This window comes from Sphaerodactylus townsendi, linkage group LG08, assembly GCF_021028975.2.
Source record: "Sphaerodactylus townsendi isolate TG3544 linkage group LG08, MPM_Stown_v2.3, whole genome shotgun sequence".
Taxonomy (NCBI): Eukaryota; Metazoa; Chordata; class Lepidosauria; order Squamata; family Sphaerodactylidae; genus Sphaerodactylus; species Sphaerodactylus townsendi.
Window position 1 is genome coordinate 60926059 of NC_059432.1, and position 21910 is coordinate 60947968.

The 21910-nt window shown below is 41.1% G+C and overlaps 1 protein-coding gene across 5 annotated transcripts in view; it reads left to right on the forward strand.

Moving 5' to 3' along the window:
• Positions 1 to 1843: 1843 nt before the first annotated feature.
• Positions 1844 to 21910, forward strand: part of COL17A1 (collagen type XVII alpha 1 chain) — a 94207-nt gene continuing 74140 nt past the window's right edge. For 2 of the 5 annotated variants that reach the window (XM_048505954.1, XM_048505957.1), the window contains exons 1-9: positions 1844 to 1982; positions 11359 to 11421; positions 11813 to 11857; positions 13775 to 13873; positions 17020 to 17154; positions 18118 to 18165; positions 18631 to 18666; positions 19307 to 19354; positions 20903 to 21046. In XM_048505954.1, coding sequence (XP_048361911.1) covers positions 11370 to 11421; positions 11813 to 11857; positions 13775 to 13873; positions 17020 to 17154; positions 18118 to 18165; positions 18631 to 18666; positions 19307 to 19354; positions 20903 to 21046 — 607 coding nt within the window. In that variant the 5' untranslated portion in view covers positions 1844 to 1982; positions 11359 to 11369. The remainder of the gene's footprint in view (positions 1983 to 11358; positions 11422 to 11812; positions 11858 to 13774; positions 13874 to 17019; positions 17155 to 18117; positions 18166 to 18630; positions 18667 to 19306; positions 19355 to 20902; positions 21047 to 21910) is intronic. The other 3 variants (XM_048505956.1, XM_048505955.1, XM_048505958.1) reach the window with 3 other exon arrangements.

Consider the following 21910-nt stretch of genomic DNA (forward strand, 5'->3'; position numbering starts at 1 on the left):
AAAGCTGATAAGATAAAAGGTATACTTAAAAGCCTGGATGAAAAGATCTGTTTTGGCCCGGTACCTAAAAGAAAATAGAGCACGAGCCTGGCAAGCCTCACAGTGGAGGGCGTTTCAGAGGCAATGCGCCACTACAGAAAATTGCATCTCGAGTCACCACCTGCCTTGCCTCTGAAGGCAGGGGTACCGAGATAGGGGCTTGAGAAGCAGATCTTAACTGACAGGCTGCGTAGTATTGGACAATACAGTCCTTCAGGTACTTTGGCCCCAGACTGCTTAGGGACTTAAAGGTAGTAGCCATCACTATGAACTGTGTTTGGAAAAGACAGGTAGCCAGTGTACCTGTTCAAGATTACCTCTGCAAGCTGAAGCAGGAAAATTGTTGGGCAGCTGGGCAGGCAATACACTAACAAAATCCACATTCTGTCCTGGATCCTCAGTGTCAGGTATATACTCTTAAAATCAGAGTCCTGGCTAACAGGTTTTTTTTAACTTAGTGTACATATTTAAATCATTGGGTGCTAAGCCCCTCCAATTGAATACATTACTGCATATGACGGGGCAGGGTTTTTGCGTATGGTTTCTCCCATAGCTCTTCCCCACAGACTCTGTTGAGCCAAAGGTGTTAAGAGGGATGGTGGCAGCAGCTGTTGGGCTTGCTCACACCCACATTCCTGAGTGTCTCCTGACTTGCTATATGCTCCACCTCCTGTTCATACATATACACCACAATTTTGAGATGAAAAACTGGAAACCTGTGCTGTCTAAGATTTTTTTGCCTGGTATAGGAAAAATAAAACATTCCATGGATGTTATAACAGGTAATCACACTATCACATGTAGCTTAGCCTAGCATGAGGCTAAGCATGGGTCTGGGTCTGGTCATACGGGTGACGTGCGACAGCTCAGCCGAGAGGATGCCCCGTCCCGAGCTTCGTTCTATTGCGGGGCTCTGCCGGGCAGACGCTCCTGGCCAGAGATGTTCCCCTTCGGCCCAGTTCAAAAGGGGCAGTCGCCTCTTGTCGCTGTTGCAGTTCCCAAGGGAAAGACGTAGCTCCCTAGCTCCCTTCCCCTTCCCTTCCAGAACCATACCCATGCGCCAAACCGCCACTCATCAGGGCTATGACAAAATAAGCATGCATTAACATAACAAATTTAGGAGAGGTGGGTGGGCAAATCGTAAGCCGACAAGCACATGGCCCAGGACAAAGGAGGGCAAGCCGCTTTAAAGTCTAGTTCGCCCCTCCTTTCTTCCGGTGACGCTAGCCCTTCTCTAGCATGGCTCCTTCTCCCCTTCCGCCCCTCCCTTAATGGGGGGGCATCACTGGCATCACTCCTCCCCACTCTAGCAGCAACCGTGCCTCGTGGTGATTTCACAGGCATCTTTACTGGAAGGAATTATCCTATGGACACCACTGGTCTTGACTCTAATGTAGATAGCATCTGCCAGACAATGTGCTAGAGGTGCAAAGGTCTGGACTTGATGACCCTCATATTTAGTCAGTCTTCAGTTAACATTCCTGTAATGTCAAGATATTGTGGCTTCTTTCTCTGGGAGGGGAATATATTCCATATATAACCTCAAAGGTCCCTTGCAACTCTGTTATCTCTGTGATGGCATGCCTCCATACCGTTAATCTCTGTGAGCTGGTAGGCTAATGCTTTGTTCTCAGCAGTTAAATTTGATTCCTGGAGGCAGATTTTTTTTCTTGCTGTGTCAGATAATTGATAGGGTGGAGTAAGGCAGGAAATTATGACACACCTTTGTCTGGACTTGTTTGAAAAGTTTTTGGGAAAGAAAACATGCGTGTTCTGGGAGGCGGGCATAAAATAGATTAAATAGAAGACAAATTTAGCATTCTCTGGGGATCACTTAGAAACAACATATTACTGAAGGGGTGCTGCACAAAGGATCTTGGAACAAGAACTAGAGTTTAAGGGGAAACCAACCAAAAAGAAGAAATACTCACAGAACTCTTCGGGTATGTAATGCAGGATAAGGGGGATGCAAGAAGAAAACTACTTACTAATATCAGTTGTGCAAATAAATGATAGTCCGAGACAAAGTATGGTCACTGATTTTGAGCTCCAGAACAAAATATCATTCTGTGATTAATACTGGGCCAGTTTGATTTTCCAGAACAGAATAACGTAGGCAGGTGGGGGAAAGTGGCAATACCTATACTCTGAAAAATGCAACAAAGCCAGATAAATATTTTACTTCTGAATGCATGCAGTCTCATTGTCCGGTTATTTTCTTGGAAATAATCTCTAGTATATTTAATTTAGGATATGAGCATAGAATACAAAGGCACCCAGATAATGAGAGTAAATGTCAGGAATAGCTGTCCTGTGTTAGAATCCAGGATAAAATATTGCTAATTGTATTGTCGAAGGCTTTCACGTCCGGAATCACTGGGGTGCTGTGTGGTTTCCGGGCTGCATGGCCGTATTCTAGCAGCATTCTCTCCTGACGTTTCGCCTGCATCTGCGGCTGGCATCTTCAGAGGATCGACTCCGCTGCCGCTTCTTGCTCGTCCACCGCCAGGGCCCAGGAGTCCTCCCCCACGAAGTATGGTGATGGACTCCTGGGCCCTGGCAGTGGACGAGCAAGAAGCAGCAGCGGAGTCGATCCTCTGAAGATGCCAGCCACAGATGCAGGTGAAACGTCAGGAGAGAATGCTGCTAGAACACCGCCATACAGCCCGGAAACCACACAGCAACCACACAGCACCCCATAGTGCTAACTGCATTGCAGACAGAATGAATTACATAAGAGAACAATGAACCATTATTCCAAAAACAGAAATATGGCAAGCAGGCTCTGTGGACAGTGGATATAGGTTCTTCCTCTGTGTAGAATCATGATATTCCTGCAAATTTTGCAACTCTTTTGCAGCAAAGGAATTTCTGGATGACTTTTAAAGACAGAATAGGAGGCAGTATTACTTGTTTCAATCAGAAGACAGTAATTTATCAAGAATTGCTGCCTCTCCCTCTCCTCCCTCCCTCCCCTCCCCTGTATACTGTTAAGAACTAATATCATTTAAAAATTGCTTCATGTAAACACAGCAAGGATTATTTGAAAGTCATCATTAATTCTCAGTGTAGGGTTATTTTGTAAATCAAGTTTCCAGTGGTCTCTGCACCTAACTTTGTTCATGCCTTTACATAAGCTTCTCATTCATCCTTTCCATCTGTGAAATGGTGAAAATAATATTGAAATAGTTGTTGTGGGTTTTCCAGGCTGTGTGGCTGTGGTCTGGTAGATCTTGTTCCTAACATTTCGCCTGCATCTGTGGCTGGCATCTTCAGAGGTGTATCACAGAGGGAAGTCTGTTACAGTGAATCCGGCAGTGAAAGCCTTCAACAATACAATATTTAAATACTTTGATAAACACTGCCAGATAATATTATGTAAGAATACATTTAGAAGAACATTTCTGACAGTTCTAGAAGTAAAGTACAGAACTAACCACCCATAATATGTCAGGGCAAAGGACCCAAGGATTTATAACTGAGTTGGATTGATCTAAGAAGGATATTGTATGTTAAAGATAAGTTTTCTGAGCTGGCCATATGCAGCATAGAGAACATATTCCTTGCCCTAGGGACATCTCTGGCATAACACATCTGGCATGCTCTTGTTCCTTACTTATGGCATGTTTCAGCATGAGCAACGTGGAATAATAGGTAAAGGCTCATTCCGCACACGCAAAATAATGCACTTTCAAGCTGCTTTCACAACTGTTTTTGCCATTCCGCACAGCTTCAAAGAGCCCTGAAAGCAGCTTGAAAGTGCATTATTCTGCGTGTGCGGAATGAGCCTAAGAGAGTTGGTTGTTGAGGATCCTGTGTTCAGAATGGTGGTGTGAAGTTGCAGCCAACGTATGGAAACATAGTATTTTTAAGAGATGTACAGAGATGATTTGCCAATGCCTGCATAGCAACCCTGGACTTCCCTGAAGGTCTTCCATCTAAGTATTAAACAGGGCCATCCCTGCCTAGATTCCAAGATCTGATGAGATCAGGCTAATCTGGGCTATTTGGTCAGGACTTACAAATACACTGCTTCCTCCCAACTCTGGAGATTGTGTCGATTTAGTGTATGTGAACCTTGAAGTTCAGGAACTCAAATGACATTGAAGACTGTATTCCATACCCCTTGGAGTTTTATGCTGTATTCTAACACCTTGCCCAAGTGATGTTTTTGGCAATCCTAACCACATGCAAAACATCAGAAGAAGGAAGCGCCCCAGAAAAAGCTCAGCACCTCTTCTTTAGGGCAGCCCGTGATGATCACGGAAAGCAGCTGCTTCTCTGCCAGCCCACTGGCAGCAATACTTTCTCAGAGCAGCACTTGGGCCAAACAGCCTTTAAGCAAGAGTTGTACCAGCCAGCCTTCCTAGATGGAAAATATGGAGCCGTCTTTTTTAAAGGAGAGAAAAGAATGGAGAATGAACTATTTACTCCTACTCAACAGAACCACCAATCCCTTTCTTGCCAACCTTAAATCTATGTACTGAATAAGAACAGTTCTTTTCAATGCATGAATTTCATCCATTCACAAGGAATACTTTTCATAAATGAATGAATTACTTCCTCAAGGTACCTGCTATCCAGTTTAAGCACCTGGCTATGCATATAATCAAAGTTTATTCATGGTCCAAGACTAGCTCAGGATGAAGCAAGATAAAATATGAACAAGAGCAATTCAGTAAAATAAGGTACACAATAAAAAAAATAATGACCATTTTAGATATCAAATAGAATCAAGTAGGGACCTTCTAATTCCACTTGCAATCAGACCAAATTTTGTAACTTGGTGTAAAATGTCAGGATTTTTATCATAGAGCATCAGTGAAAGATAATAACAATCTATGTCTCCCAGAGTAGTCTGTGACTACTGAAGTGATATAAACATAACTGATCTGGTTGTAATTAACACAGTCAAATATAACATGTTCTATCATTTCTACACTTCCATCTCCACTAGGACATAATGCGTTTTTTAAAAATACCTCCTTTCTGCTAGTGCTGAATGAAGAGCATCACAACGTCACAAGTGAAGGCTCTTCTGTGTTCTGCATAATCTAGTGTCTAAGCCACATTAGATGGAACAAATGTTTCTGAACTGTACATTTATTCTACTGAATTCCTTGACAGCATTGCCACATTGAACTGTACATTTATTCTTCTGAATTCCTTGTCACACAGCATACACAAAGGATAGAAAAACAGCACCAGAGGACGCCCGTGCATTTCTTAATACAATATATAAAAATTCCATACCATGACAGTACACTACTGGTCTTTAGTTTTTGTGCTGTGGATGTTGTTGATGCAACATAAATTGAAAGAGGCCATTTTAAAATGTGGTTCTTTCATGCTGTTCACAGAGGCAAGAAATGAAAGTTCTATTTTTAGCATCTCTTGAGCAAGCACCACAAGAATAGAAGCAGCTTGAGAATGTCACTTTCTCTGGATGGTGAAAAAGTAGTAATCGGTCTTCTGTTGGAGGGAGCTAAGTTGTGTGCACAATTTCTTGCAGCAAATTAAAGGGATCAAAGTCAGAGCACTATAGTACCCTCACCCTTGAAGCTATGGCCTTCCATTGCTGATGACATGTGCTGCAATGTCCGGTCATCATGAGCGAGGAAGGTCTTCCTACACCTCCCTTTGAATTGATTGCTTTGAATTGGCTATTGCAACAAAGTTGTTCTAAACAATCCAGTACAAAAGCAGTTACCCGTGTCTATGCTATGTATTGCGTTCAAACACTTCTGTCTTGAAACTTATTTTACATCACCTACTTATTAATCACTATTTCTATGCAAAGAAAGTAACATATTCCTTGCTTCTCATAGGCATAGGCTCTAAAATAGTTCATTGAGCTGAATAGTCTATTTTTACTTATTAATTCACTTAGGGGAAAACCACTGCTTTCTTAAAAGAACAGTACTGTGTCCTATGCTAGCTATAAATAGGGACACCAAGAATGGATAAAAGTAATTCCAGACTTTAATTCCATTTAATTTTTTCTTAAGTGATTTTTTAAAAAGAAAACATAGGATTTACAGATATTACACCCATTATTAGCACCTGCATCGGAACTTTGCCACCACAGGAACCATTTTTGACCTTGGTAAGAGTCACAGAGGATCACAGTATATTTATATGTGCATCATTCTATACTACTACTTGCATACGAAGCAAGAAGCATTAGGACTAAGCCTGCATGCAACAACCTCTTGCATAGCTTATCTTGTTTAATTTCAGTAACAGTTATTTTCTAGAAAGCCAGTTGCTAGATGTCAAGCAGGCCTGGATATTATGTCCTCTGATCTAAAATATTACCTAAATATTACCTAAAACTGTGGAAAGTTGGAAACTGGCTGTAGTGCCTGGTTGGTAATGGAATTCTGCAGACTTTTTTTGTGGGCATGTTAATTTCCTATTTTCCAGATCTGGAAACAGGCTCTGAAAAGCCTGGATCCTGGTAAGCCCAAAATAAAATCTTGCTGTCAATATAGCATGGAAATAAGGAGCTTTTACACAAGATACTTTGATTTAAATTGGTTCTATGCAAACGAAAAGCCTACATTGACAGCTGATTTTTTGTTTAAAATTTTTCCTACATTAACAGCATTCTTGTGTGACATAAAAAGTAAGTGAAAAGTTTAAATGTGGTTTGGGTATCCCATATGAAATGTCTTAAGAGTTCCCATGTAAAGTGTTTTTATCACTTTAGTCAGCTGAAACAGTGTGTTAGCTATGATAATCCCCAGTATTCCAGATGACTCTAACATAACCTGCCAACAACTGCTTCTCTAACTGCAAGGAATTCTTGCTTAGGTACCAGCTATATGAAGGGATGTCTTGTAGGCTGCAAGGGTAGAGAAGACTGACCATACAGGCACAGTAGCTTAGTTGTGAGAATGATTTTGATTTATGAACTTGGTGATATTGAAAAGGTGCTAAAGTTGACTGTGGTGGGGTAGATAATCCACAATAAGTGCTTGGTGGACTGATTAGTTCATGAAATCCATTTTGAATTAGTGGAACATTCGAAGTAATAATTCTAAAGAGTAACCTCTGAGCATGTGTAATATATTTACCGTCCTTATCACAGGCAGTCACATACCTGCAGTTATTGTATAAGGTTTCTAGGCAACAGAACATAATTATGAGGCAGATTCAAGTCCTATTCTTTCCATTAACCATGCAGTCCTTAGCAGAGTTATGCACGTCTGCATCCATGTGCTTAAAAGAGTGTAACTCTGCTTATTATACCACTGTAATTTGTTTTAAAATGAACACCTGGATTCAACCCTTCAAAACACTTGGCAGGGTTGGCCTTGGTAGGGTGGAGAGAAAGAATCTTCCAGCTCATCATAGCATGTGCAGCCAGGTACCATTTGAAATCCTGAACGCTCACATCAAGCAAATAAAAGGATGTATATAATAAGTTTAAGCAAGACAAGACAGAAGCTGAAATAGCAAGGCTGGGATGCCAAGTCACAGCCAAAATCTTTCCAAAGACAGGGCTGGGTTTGGCTCCAGGGTTTTATTGTTCTGCCCTTCTGGCTGCATCTTTCAAACATCCTCCATCAATGCCAGTGCTTGTTTGGTGTGAATTCTTGTTATGACTCTGCTGGTGATTCATACTTTAAGAAGCTGTGGGTTTGTCAAAGCTTCAGGTATCTTACTCAGAGGAAGAGAGCACAACTATGAGCTAGAGGAGCTTTACATAATTTCAGAGAAGCAACATGGGTAGATTTATTCTGCAAGTCACTTCACAATCATTACCTAGGAAAATATATACATACCATCCCATATGAAAAATAATGAGAGGTCTGGTTTTTGCACAATCATATGGATGTGGCAGCTGTTGTGGGCATCTTTTAGCCAAAAAGTATTATTCCCTGAAAAATTAGTTGAAGTAACAATAGCAGCCCAATCCAGACAGGGGTGTGGGGCTCAGCAGTGGCCGGGGATGGGGCAACAAAGGTGGTGCTGTGCTGCCTCCAAAGTGGTTTCAGGCAGCACAGGAAGGAGAGAAATCCCAAAACCCTCCTGCCACCCAAATAGCTCCATTGGCCAAACAGGCTTATGCCATGATTTCCTTTAGTGTAAGCCTGTGGCCAGAGAGGGGTGGAATCCTTAGCTGAAAGCCTGGTGGAAGCCAATTAAAGTTGGCTCTATCCCCAGAAATGTCTCTAGCTCTCCCCCAGTCATGCCAGGGTCCTCAGGTATGCCAGTGCAACTTTCAAGGAGACAGTCTCTTCTGGACTGAGTACCACAGAGTTGTGTATTGCCTGCCCAGCCCCCTGTTTTCCCCTACTGCTGGTATAGGTGCCACTTATGCTGGCAGGATGGGCAAATTAGTCAGTGGAGGCCCACGCTGTCCAGGTCACACTTTGCCTCCCCCAGTCTCTGGATTGGGCTATAAGTCCAATAGCAAGCACCAAGAACTGCCATTGCAGTTACTGGATAAGCGCAATGAACTCTCTGCACTATTCCACCTCAACAGCTTGCAAAAGATGAGCTTGTCCCCTTTTATTTTTTAAATTTAAAAAGTTTTTAAAATAAATGTTTAAACAAAAAGCCACCACCCAAATAAACAACAACAAAACCTTTAAAAATACAAACATAGAAACAATATAACAAAAAACATAAAGTTGAATCAGATTATTGATAGAGGGCTGAGTATATTCAACACATTCTTCAATTTATGTTACAATTACAGATAAGAGAGGAATTAATTAATGGAATTAATAGTAATTCTTTATATATTTTCCACTTAATTCCTTTTCCCTAATCTGAGAAAGAGTTTATATAGATATTGAATACCTTTCCGATTTGTGTATGAAATAAAATCATGCCACAATTCACAGAAATCTGATATTTTAGCTTTACCATCAACTACTCTAAACTGTGTGTCAATTTTTCTGCCATGGCTATTTGCCACAGTTTGGAATACCAAGAATGTAATCCTAAAAGTTCTGTGATTTTCCAACAATTTGCTATTTCCCTATGGGCTGTCCTGTTTCTAGCTGGACCTACTATTAATCAAACTAGTGTGGGCCTACCTACACATTATACAGGCCTTGTGATGTGTCCTGGTCTGCCACAAGGATTTTCTATCCTACATGTGCTGCAAGTTCCCACTGTGGTTGCCATTCCAGGTTGGGGAATTCCTAGACAGCTGTGGGTGGTTCCTGGGAAGGGACCTCAGCAGAGTGTAATGCCATAGAGTCTACCCCGCAAAGCAGCCATTTTCTCCAAGAGAACTGATCTCTGTAATCTGGAAATCAGATGTAATTCTGGAAGATCTCTAACCCCCTCTGAAGATTGGAAGCCCTAGATCCCATGTGTATATACAGTTGCCAGCTTTTGGGTTGGGTAGTGTTTCTTTTTAAATTGTTTTAATTTTTGAATAGTTTTATATAAATGTTCTATTTTTGTTTATTGTAAGTTTCTCTGGGTGCTTTTTAATTAGAAGGGCAGAGTATACATCTTATAAATGGGAAAATTTGCTTGGCTTTAATGTAAACAATTCATATAAACATCAGAACTGCTTTGGTTTTATGTTATTGAAACAATGCGAAGAGTAAATCATAAAATAGTAGCCCAGCTAAATATTTACTACCAGATGACACTTTTGCTTCATGATTTATGAAACTGTGATTTCTAAACTTTGTAGACTTTCTCTGTGTGTTTCCAAACCCTGGTCTAGAACCTTGATTACAAGGGCTGATATCTTTTAATTTCAAAAATTCTGACTCCTGGGCAGAACATCCCTAAGCCTTTTAAAGGACAAGGAAAGGACCTAAAGAAGCAATGCCTTTGCATATATACTGAGTGCTGAGTTCCAGATTATTTTTCCTATCTCTGCATGCAAGCAAGTGACAACTACTAATGTAGTTACATTCGCCTTCAGAAGGGGAAATTTCTCAAAGATGAGGGGATAGTGTGCAGGAAGCTGAAAGGGAAAATCAAGAGAGTCAAAACTGTCCAAGATGCTTGGAGGTTATTTAAAAACACAGTAATAAAAGCTCAGCTGGAATGTGTTCTGCAGGTTAAGAAAGGCAGCGCCCAGTCCAAAAGAAAGCCACCATGGTTAACAAGGGAGGTTGAGGAAACTATCAGAAAAAAGAAGATGTCTTTTATAAAATGGAAGTCCAGCTTGACTAATGAAGAACACGAGAAGGAACACAAATGGTGGCAAAAGAGAAACAAGTTAGCTGCAAGGGAGGCAAAAAAGGATTATGAGGAACACATGGCTGCTAACATCATGACCAGCAACAAACAGTTCTTCAAGTACATCAAAAGTAGGAAGTGGTAGGCCTGTTAGATGACAAAGGAACAAAAGGTGTGCTAAGGGATGAAAGGGAGATTGCAGAGAAGTTGAATGAATAATGGGGATAATTAGGAAAGGAATTGATAATAAAACTGCAAAGATTGTCATGCCCTTATATAAAGCAGTGGTATGACCACACTTGGAGAACTGTATTCAGTTCTGGTCGCCACATCTCAAAAAAGATATTGAAGAGATAGAAAAAGTGCAGAGAAGGGCAATGAGGATGATTAAGGGACTGGAACACCTTCCTTATGAGGAGAGGCTGCAGCGTTTGAGATTCTTTAGTTTGGAAGAGAGATCTCTGAGTGGGGATATGATTGAAGTCTATAAAATTATGTATGGGGTAGAAAATTTCGACAGAGAGAAATTTTTCTCTCTTTCTCACAATACTAAAACCAGGGGGTATACATTGAAAATGCTGGGGAGAAGAATTAGGACTAATAAAAGGAAACATTTCTTGGTGTTTGGAATATGCTGCCACAGGAAGTGGTGATGGCCACTCATCTGGACAGCTTTACAAGGGGCTTGGACAGATTTGTGGAGGAGAAGTCGATCTATGGCTACCAATCTTGATCCTCCTTGATCTGAGATTGCAAATGCTTTACCATACCAGGTGCTCGGGAGCAGCAGCAGAAGGCCATTGCTTTCACATTCTGCATATGAGTTCCCTAAGGCATCTGGGGGGCCACTGCGAGTAGCAGAGTGCTGGACTAGATGGACTCTGGTCTGATCCAGCAGGTTCTTTCTTATGTTCTTATACGCGTTTTTAATTTTCAGTAAAATATCTTTTTACAGTTGATGAGTTCTCATGAAATCCTATGAAATGTGCCTTCAGAGAATGCAAACAATCTGCAATTTCAAGATATGCTGTTGCTTCGTATTCTACCCTCTTGCTTTTGGCTGACAAGGGAGGAAGAACTATGATCTTTCTAGCCGCTATTGCATAGCAGCAATCGGGGAGTCAGGAATATGCTAACCTTTGTCTTCATCTTCAGGTAGCAATGATATGGATCCTGTAAAGAAAAATAAGCGGGATGGAACAGAAGTCACAGAGAGACGTAAGTGAAGTGCTTTCTTGACATTCCTAGATCTTTAAACTAGTTCCCTTAGCTCACATAAAAATAAATGGTAGCGCATGGTCATTTTCCCCTTTAATGCTCATGTGCTTTAATAGTCTACTGAACATATCCTCTATCCATTACAGAAACTTAAATGTGCTTGTTGCCCCATGTTTTTCATCATGTAGGAACGCCCCATTTTATCACCTACTGAGCTTTTAATAAAACCAGTTTACCACCTGAATGTAATAAAATGAAGAGGAGTGTTGTTTTATCCTGACATTTCTATTGCAAAATCCGTTTCACAGTACCTGTTCAATATGTCCCATGCAAAAGAATTACTGCACCTTATGTCCTTATATGATGAAACCTCGTTGTATTCTTTTTGCAGTTATCACAGAAACAGTTACCACCAGACTGACATCTCTTCCTCCAAGTAAGTGGCAGGTGTTCAGAATTTAGTATGTGTGTTTGTTGCATCCACCTTGTTTTCATCTCTCTTTTTACAAGTGCCTCATGCATCTATATCCCCAGGATCATAGATCCAAGCATGAAATAACATAGTATTTATTTTTTATTGATGAGATTTTTACACCACTCTTCCCTTTCAGGCTTAGAAGTGGTTTGTGATAAAACAATGTAATACAGCATGAATAGATTAAAATGTACAACTGAAAATGTAAATGTAAATTTAAAATAATGTTAGAATTCTGCAAGGCAATTTACCACATCTGTCCTTCCTATAGCATTTAATATTATTACTTAATATATAGTATTTAATATTTAATATTGCTTTTAAATGCTCTTTTCAAATGCAATCTGGTTATTGATAAAGATAATAGACATGTATGTCTAGTCCCATTGCGTGTATACTTCACTTGGCTCATAGAAGTTGATATGGCTCAAAATAATGTGTGGAATGTGATGCTGAAGGGGCAATGTCAGAATGATAAACTGACCTCCATCTTCCAACATTCTTCAAATGTGTAGACCACATGTTACTTCAAACAGTTGGTAGAAGTGGTAGTGTCCTTAGTTTGGGGAAATTTAACCTTCCCCTCGCCAGCTTGAAAGGATCAGATGTTACAATTATGTATGACATTTGTGCCCAGTGTTTCCAACTACCCATCATGACCTGTGATTGGCTGGTTTAATGAGGCTTGATACAGATGCCTTTGTAAATCCTTTGCTCTGAACAGATCTCTATTAAGGATGCTTGGACATCACCTGGTTCAGTTTGCCAGTATCAGTTAGCAGAGGCAGAGTGACAGGAAACTGCACCCATTCGCCCTGTGCCCCTGCTGCAGCACCCCTCACCCCACCCCGCCCCGGAACACCCCCTCCACGGCCCGGCCACACCTCCACCACGGGTCCATCCAGGGCGTCGTGCCCTCCCCCCTTCTTGTTGGCATTATGCCACTGTCAGTTAGGGAGCCAATGTATCTTTAAAAAATAATATAAAAGAATTAACAAAACAAAGAAAAAATGGAATCAAATCATAGTTACAATCAGTTCTGGAGACTGGTCACTTACAAAACTTGTTAATTTTGCCATTGCTGCATAGTCCACTGGGGAGCCAATGTATCAAAAGACTGCTTGGTTGTTCATGCATGTTTGGCATGAACAGGAAACGTCTCACTGCATCCCATCCTTGTAGGGATTCCCTGACAAGGCAACTTCATAATATCCCAGCAGGGATGTTGCAAAATTTTCCCAGGGTACAGGGAAATTCAGCTGAGAATCAGCTTCCAAAGTTATCAAGTTCTCAGAATCTTTTTCTCTATGTAGTAACCCCACACCTCAAATGACAAATTAGCATGGTGGCAACAGGAGCACAGATTCTGAGATGGTGGTGTGTGAAAACTGTACTATGGTAATAATTGGTTGTGGTGGGTTTTCCGGGCTGTGTGGCCGTGGTCTGGTAGATCTTGCTCCTAATGTTTCACCTGCATCTGTGGCTGGCATCTTCAGAGGTGTACCACAGAGACTAGACACAGAGGTATACTAATAATTGTTTTCCACTGCTAGCTAGTAATAGTTGCTTTGGAGAGACTAGGGCTGTTTTCATTGTTGCGTATTAATGTATACAACTGATACTCATTTTCTCATTTTCATTTTTTTAAATCTAAAAACAAAAACAGCAGAGAATCTTCTAACCTTTTAAAAACTGATGAAGCAGCAGTAGCATCCCTGACAATGCTGTGCTATTTCTCTTGAAACATCTTCCAATAATCACATGTGTGTGAGTCCTGGCTAAGTTGTAGGGCCACATTAAAGACCTCTGTGCTCTCAGCTGCAGTGTTTTTTCAGACTTTCCTTATGCATAGTGCTTTATTTTGCATTTGTCTGGCAGAAGGTGGTGGTAGCAGTGGGCACAAAACAACAGCCTACAGTGGAGGAAGCGGAGTGGAAAAGAGGACATACACCCATGGCAGCAGTTACGTCACATCCAGTAAGTGGCCTTTAAACTAACAGCATGTGTGAACATGAATGAAAACATAAATGGGAATGAGTATAATGAAGAGTGAATCATAGATGAGGTAAATGAACAGAACACATGTCACATGGAGTCTCTTACTGGAATATTGACTAGAGAATGCAGATCTCAAGTCGTATTGAGATCCAGTTGCCAAATTTTAGGACTGATTTTTTAATGGTGGGAGTTCATATAATACGTCATTATAGGAAAAATTACCACAAGATTATATCATAATGTGTGCACAGTTAATCAGTTCTCACTGGTGTATCTTAATTTCAGCATCAAAGTAGCAGAGAAGAACTAGATGTATACATGTACACCTTTATATGGTTTGTGGTGGAACTCACTAAAAGCATGTAGGGAAACAACTATCTTTCAATCATTCCCTCTTGGCATTATGAAGATAATAATACCGACTTCCTGTCAGGGCTGTTGTAAGAATTACTGATAGTTAAAAGATGAGAGAAGTTCCAAAATTCATCATTGTGTGTCAATGGGTTATGGCTGCATTTTTGTAGCTGTTAAATTACAGCAGCTGAAGGGGATATTCCCAGGCTGTACACCTTCAGCTCTGCCCCCTGGAATGCCCCTGGAATGCCCCTGGAATGCCCCATTGGTGCCAGTGCAGACTCTTGTGGCAGAGGAACACCGATGCAGAGGCAGCATTTGCACCTGGGCTCTGAGGCTCTGTGTGGCCCCTTGCCACCAGCATTAGTTTCCTCTCGACAGTGTAGATACTACTTACACAGTCTGGACTGGACCGGCATCAGCAGTGGAATTATGCCAGCTTCACAGCCCTCTCCCACTCCATGGTATTTACTTTATTTACAAATATACAGATACCACTCAGGCGGAGGTCCAGGAGCACTCCTACAGGGCCACACATCAGATCCACTACCCCATATTAGATCCTCAGAAAAAGATCTTGTACCCCAGATGCTTCAACCAACTCAAAGCAGAATCTCTCTGATTTACATCGTCTTCAAAAATGATATTCACTCCCTCCCTCCCTCCCTCCCTCCCTCCCTCCCTCTCCATTCATCTGAGTGCTGGGATTACCACTTCCAGTCGGTGATAGCTACTTAGACAGAGGCAACATTACTATGCCTCTTCTCAGGCAGAACAGACTCAGTCTCAATGATGAGAATGCAAGGATCTTACACTATGTTCCACTTCTATCTTACCATTCTTCTGTCACAGAATTCAAAACAACATGAACGGGGCTTCTGTCCAGGCACTGACCATACTACAATGCAACTTAGTTTCAGCAAGCTTGCTGGTTCTCATGGTTTCCAGTCATACTCTGGCACCAATTATAATTAAATAAAGGAATATGGGTGCCCAAGCATAACTTGTATGCATATGCGCACATGTACTATTTTAAACTTTCCTATGATTTGGCCCATGCAGAATGGACCCAACAAAACTATAGAAAACCTTCCAGCTGAATAATTTGATATATGCCAAATGGTCACCTTCTTGTTCCGTAAGGTAGCAGTATCCTGCATTAATGAGCCTAGAATAAAAGAGGTTTTTTTAAAAAAAATCCACCACTTCACTCCAATGAAATTGTCTTATAGAATTTGCATGGTAATCACATATAACTGTATAATATTCACAGTAGTACTAAAAGTGCCAGAGGTGATTCAGCATGGCTGCTCTTATACTTTATGTCCTCATTTGCTGCCTATGCTGAAGGCAGACATGGGGCCATTTCCTGGTTATACAACATCCCTGCAGACAAAGTTTGCTTTGATTGATAAAATCCATACCAAATCCCATTCTTAATGTGGGTGTGCTACTGGCATTGATTCACTATCCCTTACACTAATTTACCTCACAGCTAAGTCCACTCTGGTCAATTTCAAAATTCCGCAATAACTTTAGCAGACTCCAAAATAAGTGACTTCCCTCAAGTTCACAATCCACGCCTGATAACCAGTAAATCAACCAAAATGGAATTCAAAATGGACCGATCTTATGTAGGAGTTTTGAAAAGTAATATCCTACGGAGTTCTCTTGGAAGTACGTTGCAAACTTAATTAGATTTATAAATGAGAACGATGTTTTAGATTTAATATTGATGTCAGCAACATTGTGTGTGTGTCTGTATCAGTGAATTATGACATCCAAATGCTTAAATCTAGACTCATTTTGTTCCACAGCTGGCTCCAGAACAAGAGCAACTTCTTAATTGTTATGTTCCAAAGTCACTTTGAAAGTTGGCCAGAAGTGGTTTCCAATATTTTACTAAAGACTTGCAGAACTTCGTATTGCATTTAGTTCTGTGACAGTTTTAAAGAACAAATACAGCTGCTGAAACTGATTTTTCAAGAGACAGAGTGGTACAAGGAAGATTACAGCCATTCAATGCTATTTTTCCACTGAAAAGTGTAACCCTAATCACATTTACCTAGTAAGGGAAATCTACAGGTAGTTGTATTTGTCCCCAGTAGGGGTAAAAGTGGCACAGGGGTAGCATTTTTTCCACTGGAAAAGAGCAGGGGAGAAAGGGTTAAAAGGCTATCCTATGCTGTTCTCTCCCTCAAAAAAGTCGTCCCAAAACCTGTATGTGGGAAAAAGAAGAAAACTTGTCATTTAAAATAATCACAAACTAAGTGTCATGTAGGATCAGGACCATGAATGGTTACAACAGAGCTGTAAAAAGCTCTGGAGCAATTCAGTAATAGATCTCCATTCAAGTCTCTCCTCTAGCTTAACTATAGAGCAGCAATCCTATTTGCACTTCCTTAGGAGTAAACCAGAGGTGGGATCCAACCAGTTTTCACCACTTCTCTAGAAGTGGTTACTAATTTTTTCTGAGTGCTGAGAAGGCGTTACTAAAGCAACCTCCCTGCCCAATAGGGACTGGGGGTGGCTGTGTGCAGCGGCGCCACTGTTGAATCCCACCACCATCGGAACCTGTTATAAAAAATTTTGGATCCCACCACTGGAGTAAACCCCACTGAAATCAGCAGAGTTAATATGCATTGGGTTGAGCTGCAAATTCATCCCTTCTTGGATATTTTAGGCTTTGTGCACAACTGCAGATATATTTCCATAATGGTACAATCCATTGCACAAGTCTCTCATATATTTGAGGAGCCTTGTTTCATCAGCAGGTGGAAATGCTAGAATGAATGCCTCCTCGTCTTCCTACAAGCAAGCCATCAGTCCTTCCTCTAATCTTCCCAAATCACCTGGATCAACCTTTGAGCGAAAAACTTATACCACCCGCCATGCAACATATGAAGGTATCATAGACTGTGACCAGGAAATATGTGAGGGCCTAGGGATATATTTATTAATGATCTCAAATATTCTAATCTGTTAATTTGCATTTGCCATATACATTAGCTAGACATTACATTCGCTCAGCCATCTGGGACCCATTTATTCCTTCCTGATGTATTCTGTAGTAAAAGGAGAAGAAAATACCACTGTTGTCTATTCATGACCTTTTCACAATGTCAAGACATATAAAGGTTGAGGTTTATTTATTTCTTTTACAGCATTTGTAGTTCCTCTTTTTCTTTCCACACAGCAATAGCAACAGTTATCCCATTTTCAATGAGCTAGTTTCCCCAGCTGTTTCAGATTAATCCACAGATCTTCTGCATACAAACTCCAGGGGATATTTTTAAATCCAAAACAAAACATTTGATGCTGTATATTAGATATTCAGGGCATGATACAAAACACAACATATTGGACTGCCTTGCACCTGCCCAAAACATCGTTGCTGGATCTGTTCCAATCTCTGTCCAGAGCACTGTCAAGAAGATATGCTTAGGAAGTTAAGTTTTCAAGAGGAATTTCATTCCCATGTGGACCTAAAGAAAGGGAAAAACAACCCTCCCTGCAGCCATCATTGATGGTGAAAATGGTGTACCACAGAAGTACACCCTCACAGTGTAGTAGGGCCTGATGAAGTTTCCCAGTAAGTGAATCTATTTTGTGAAAATTGTTATGTGAGATGGCAAGCCAAGTCAGGCACCCATGACTCAACTTGCGTCACTAGTAGTGTCTAATTTGTGTCTAAGACTTTTCCTGCACCATTTTCTTGGTCTGAAATGGCCTTGCAGAGCCATATACACTGCTTGCATCAGAAAAATGGTGAAGGGGAAAGATTTACAGGGTTGTTGTATGTGAAACAGTTTGAACAGTTGAAAGCCTTATGAAAAGGCAAGTATGAAACACTATCTCTGTTTCCACAGGGAGCTCCAGTGCAAATTCATCTCCAGAGTTTCCAAGAAAAGATTTGGGTATGGTTCTCTATTGTTAATGCTGTGAAAGCCAGCTTGAAAATACATGCATATTAATGTCTTATGGTCAGATAGTTTAAAATTTTGTGTTTGAACCAGAGCCGTAGCAAGGGGGAACTGTGCCCAGGGCACAGTTGTGTCCTGTGTCCCTGCCAAACCCCCACCCACCCCTGCCACGCCCCAGGAATGCCCCGCCAAGCCACCGGACCGGCACACATCTGGGGCAAGATGCCCCCTCTGTCCCCACGGCGCTATGCCACTGGTTTGAACAATCACAATATTGTTCAACTGGAATAAATTATGCAAACTAGATAGATGTGCTTAATTGCTATTCTTAGTTTCATTGCAAAATATTTTACAGAAATATATAAAATTTATTTAAGAACTTAAATTTTAGTGTATTTTTTTAGCATTCTAAAACATATTTCAAACAATGGAATTTAACATTACTTTTGGTTTTCACAGGTTCCTCTGCTACCAGAGGGCGAAGCCAAACCCGAGGTAAACTAGATATCTGTATATTTCACCTGCTGGAATTTTAAGAGCCTGTGTGCATGTGCCCAAGGGGGTGAACATTTTGTTCTTTTACATATTCTACTATGCATAGATTAAAATAGCAAAAAACCCAAAACCTTGAACTGATCACACGATCATTATCAAAAGTATTGTTTGCATTAATTTAATCAATGCACACATATCAAGGAATGCAGTCAGTTTGTAAAAAAACAGACATGGGTTGAAAAATGTAATAGATGTCACATGTGCCAAAACTAAGATTAATTTTAGACCAATTTCCAAGTAAAAACCAGAATGAAGTGCAGTGTGAACAGTCAGAATAGAACACTTAACTGGTGTTAAGAGATGAAGGAACATATGAACACAGGGTAGTAAAACAGACTTTTAAAAATAACATTTCTTGTCACCTTGGCAGCATTAGAGAACAATATGTTAAGCAACTGATAGTATTGTGTGCGTGTGCATGCATGCATGTCTATGCTCATATGCATATGCTAGGGCAAGCTACAATATCAGCCAACAGCAATGGAAATTTGGACGTCTGGAGGCTCACGTACAGCACCTTGAGTTACCATTACATCTCCCAGTTCACAATGAACCTTTCCTTTCCTTTTGTCCTGCATAGAGAGTGAAATCCGAGTGAGGCTGCAGAGCGCTTCTCCATCAACCAGGTGTAAGTGTTACAGCTGTTTTCCTGGGTTTAAACAAAGGTTCTCTTGGTTAATAATTCATGAGTCTAAGCAATGACCTCTTCTTTGGACCATTTGCTAGTCTTCTTATTTTTCCATGATGTCATAAAATATTTCCCTAAGGAGTGGGTTGGTAACAGTTTGAAGGATCACAAAAATATATAAGGCTAGGGAAGAGAGAGTTGTCCAGTCCGGATTTTTTTTTTAAAAAAATCCTCTACTACATTTAAAGAGTTAGGTCCTTTGTATACTCATCCGTTGTATCAGGAGCTAAGTGTAGCATAGATGGTTCTCATTTCTTTTATCATCATAACAAACCTGTGAGGTAGGCTAACTAGAGGGAGATTGTCAAACAAAGGTCACCTTGTAAGAGTTTAATGATTGAGTGGGATTTGGACCTAGTCTTGGTTTTATGCTCTAACCACTACATCATGTTATCTTGGAGAACAAGTGGTCCTGGTTGAGCAAGGGAAATATCCTGGTTTGGCCAAGAAATTCATACAGTCCCTAGTCCTAAAGCAGGTTTGTCCCGCAATATTTCCCTCATTACAGGATTTTTAAAAATCGCCAATTTGGTGATTCTTTTCAAAAATCCCACAGTGAATCCACTACCGTGCGAACACCACAGGAGCAGAAACAGTTTATTTTCCCTGCCCAGCCACCTGATCTCCCCACCCTGCCGCCTGCCTCCTTGATCTCCCCACTTGATGTCATGTCAGTTTTCAACTCTGCTGAGCCGCTGACAGTTGCAGCCCACCCTTCCTGAAATGTTCCCCAAAGCACGTTTTCTGCTCATGGTATCAACCAGGTGCCATTTTGCCTGGATTAATCAGTGGAGTCTAAAAATGTCCCCGTTTTCTTTTCTGTACATGTATTGATTGCTCTGAGTGCATGGCTAGGGAGATGTGCACTTTGGGCTGAATTTTAGTGGGCATATCAAGGGGGAGGGAGTCTCTTGATTTCCGCAAAAATATAACGTGAATGGGAATGTGATGTGATGCTGTGCCCCGTTGTTTTTTGCTGCTGCTTGCTGTATTGAGGCCTGCACCGTCCCTATCCAGAACTGGGGAAAGGGGGGGGACTTCATTTTTCCTTGCTGCTGACCAAAAACAACTGCCATTCAGAATGTGGGACACCGGGGATGTTTGCACATGCGTAGGTACGCTTGCGGTGTAAATAAGAAAGACCCAGGCTCGTGCGAAACAAACTGGAGTATTTCCTCCCGATCTTCACTCGATTCCTTCACAGAAATGGGCAGCCATGTGGAGGGAGAAACCGGGATAAAATGGACCTGGATTGTAAGATATCGATTGTAACCCGGTATTATCGTGCTGTGCAGAAACAGCCCTGGAGTTAAAATAGGACTGCCAGAACATAAACCATCCATCAGTTATTTTTAAGATGTAGATCAATAAAGCATTCCATTCCACCACATTTTTCAGAGGTGAAATAATTCATTGGGACTTCAGCTGTGGGTAACATTTGAAAAACAGTGTTTGAACTGATGCTTCAATATCCCTTGTCTCTTTCAGGGACAGAACTGGATGATGTTAAGCGACTTCTTCGGGGAAGTCGTTCAGCAAGTGCCAGCCCAACACGATCCTCATCAAGCACACTCCCTATACCCAAGAAAGCTGTGGTGGAAACCAAAGTGGTTACAGAAAGCTCCCAGTCAGGTACATCATTAATAGACTATGAATTTGAAGGCCCATGAATTACTGAAGTACTCAAAGGATTCTACCATGTCAAACCACAGTACAATGTAGTGAGAGTATCAGAGGCTACAAAAGTAACCCCAAGGGCGAAACTACGTATTATTCTTGGGCCCTTTACCAGATCTCACAGATCTTTAGCCTGCCAACTAAAGTAACTGCTGAGAGGAGGGGACTCTGGGAAGAATAGGATTAATTTCCCCCCTGTTCCATTTCCCTGATTAGACCATTTCCCAGCAGAGAAAAAGTCAGGTCACTTCTGTGACTGTCTTTTCCCCATACAGTCCTTGAAGAAGCCAGGAAGGGAGGAAAATGGTGCATGGGGGAAGATTTAAATACCCCTGATCCACATCACCATTTCCCCATATAGCTTTTTTTCAGTGAAATTATATATTTGGAAAGTTGAATTTGGATTTCCAACATCCCAGATAGCTTTTACTTTTAGACCATATCAGTGCAAAGAAGGTAAAAATTGGTTACAGGATTGCCCAAAGGCCTCACGTGGAGCTAATCATGGCACTTACAATGAACCCTTTTTACACTGGCTTCTTCAGGAATAGGTCTAGGGAAAAAAATATTATTTTCAGTGCCGGTGAACTGTAGCCACTTCATAATTTCACAAAGTTGGCACAACCTTGGGTTATTATCATCAGTCCTCTTCACTGAAGGTGTCTTCCTGGTGTCAGCTTTTCAAATAGTTCTCCTTGCAACATACTCTCCTGCCAGGTTTCTTGAGGCATGCTGATTGACAGATCAGGGAGTGGAATCAGGGTGGGCCCCAGTGGAGGGATCTGCTGTAGCAAAGATAGATAACAACACCTACTTAGT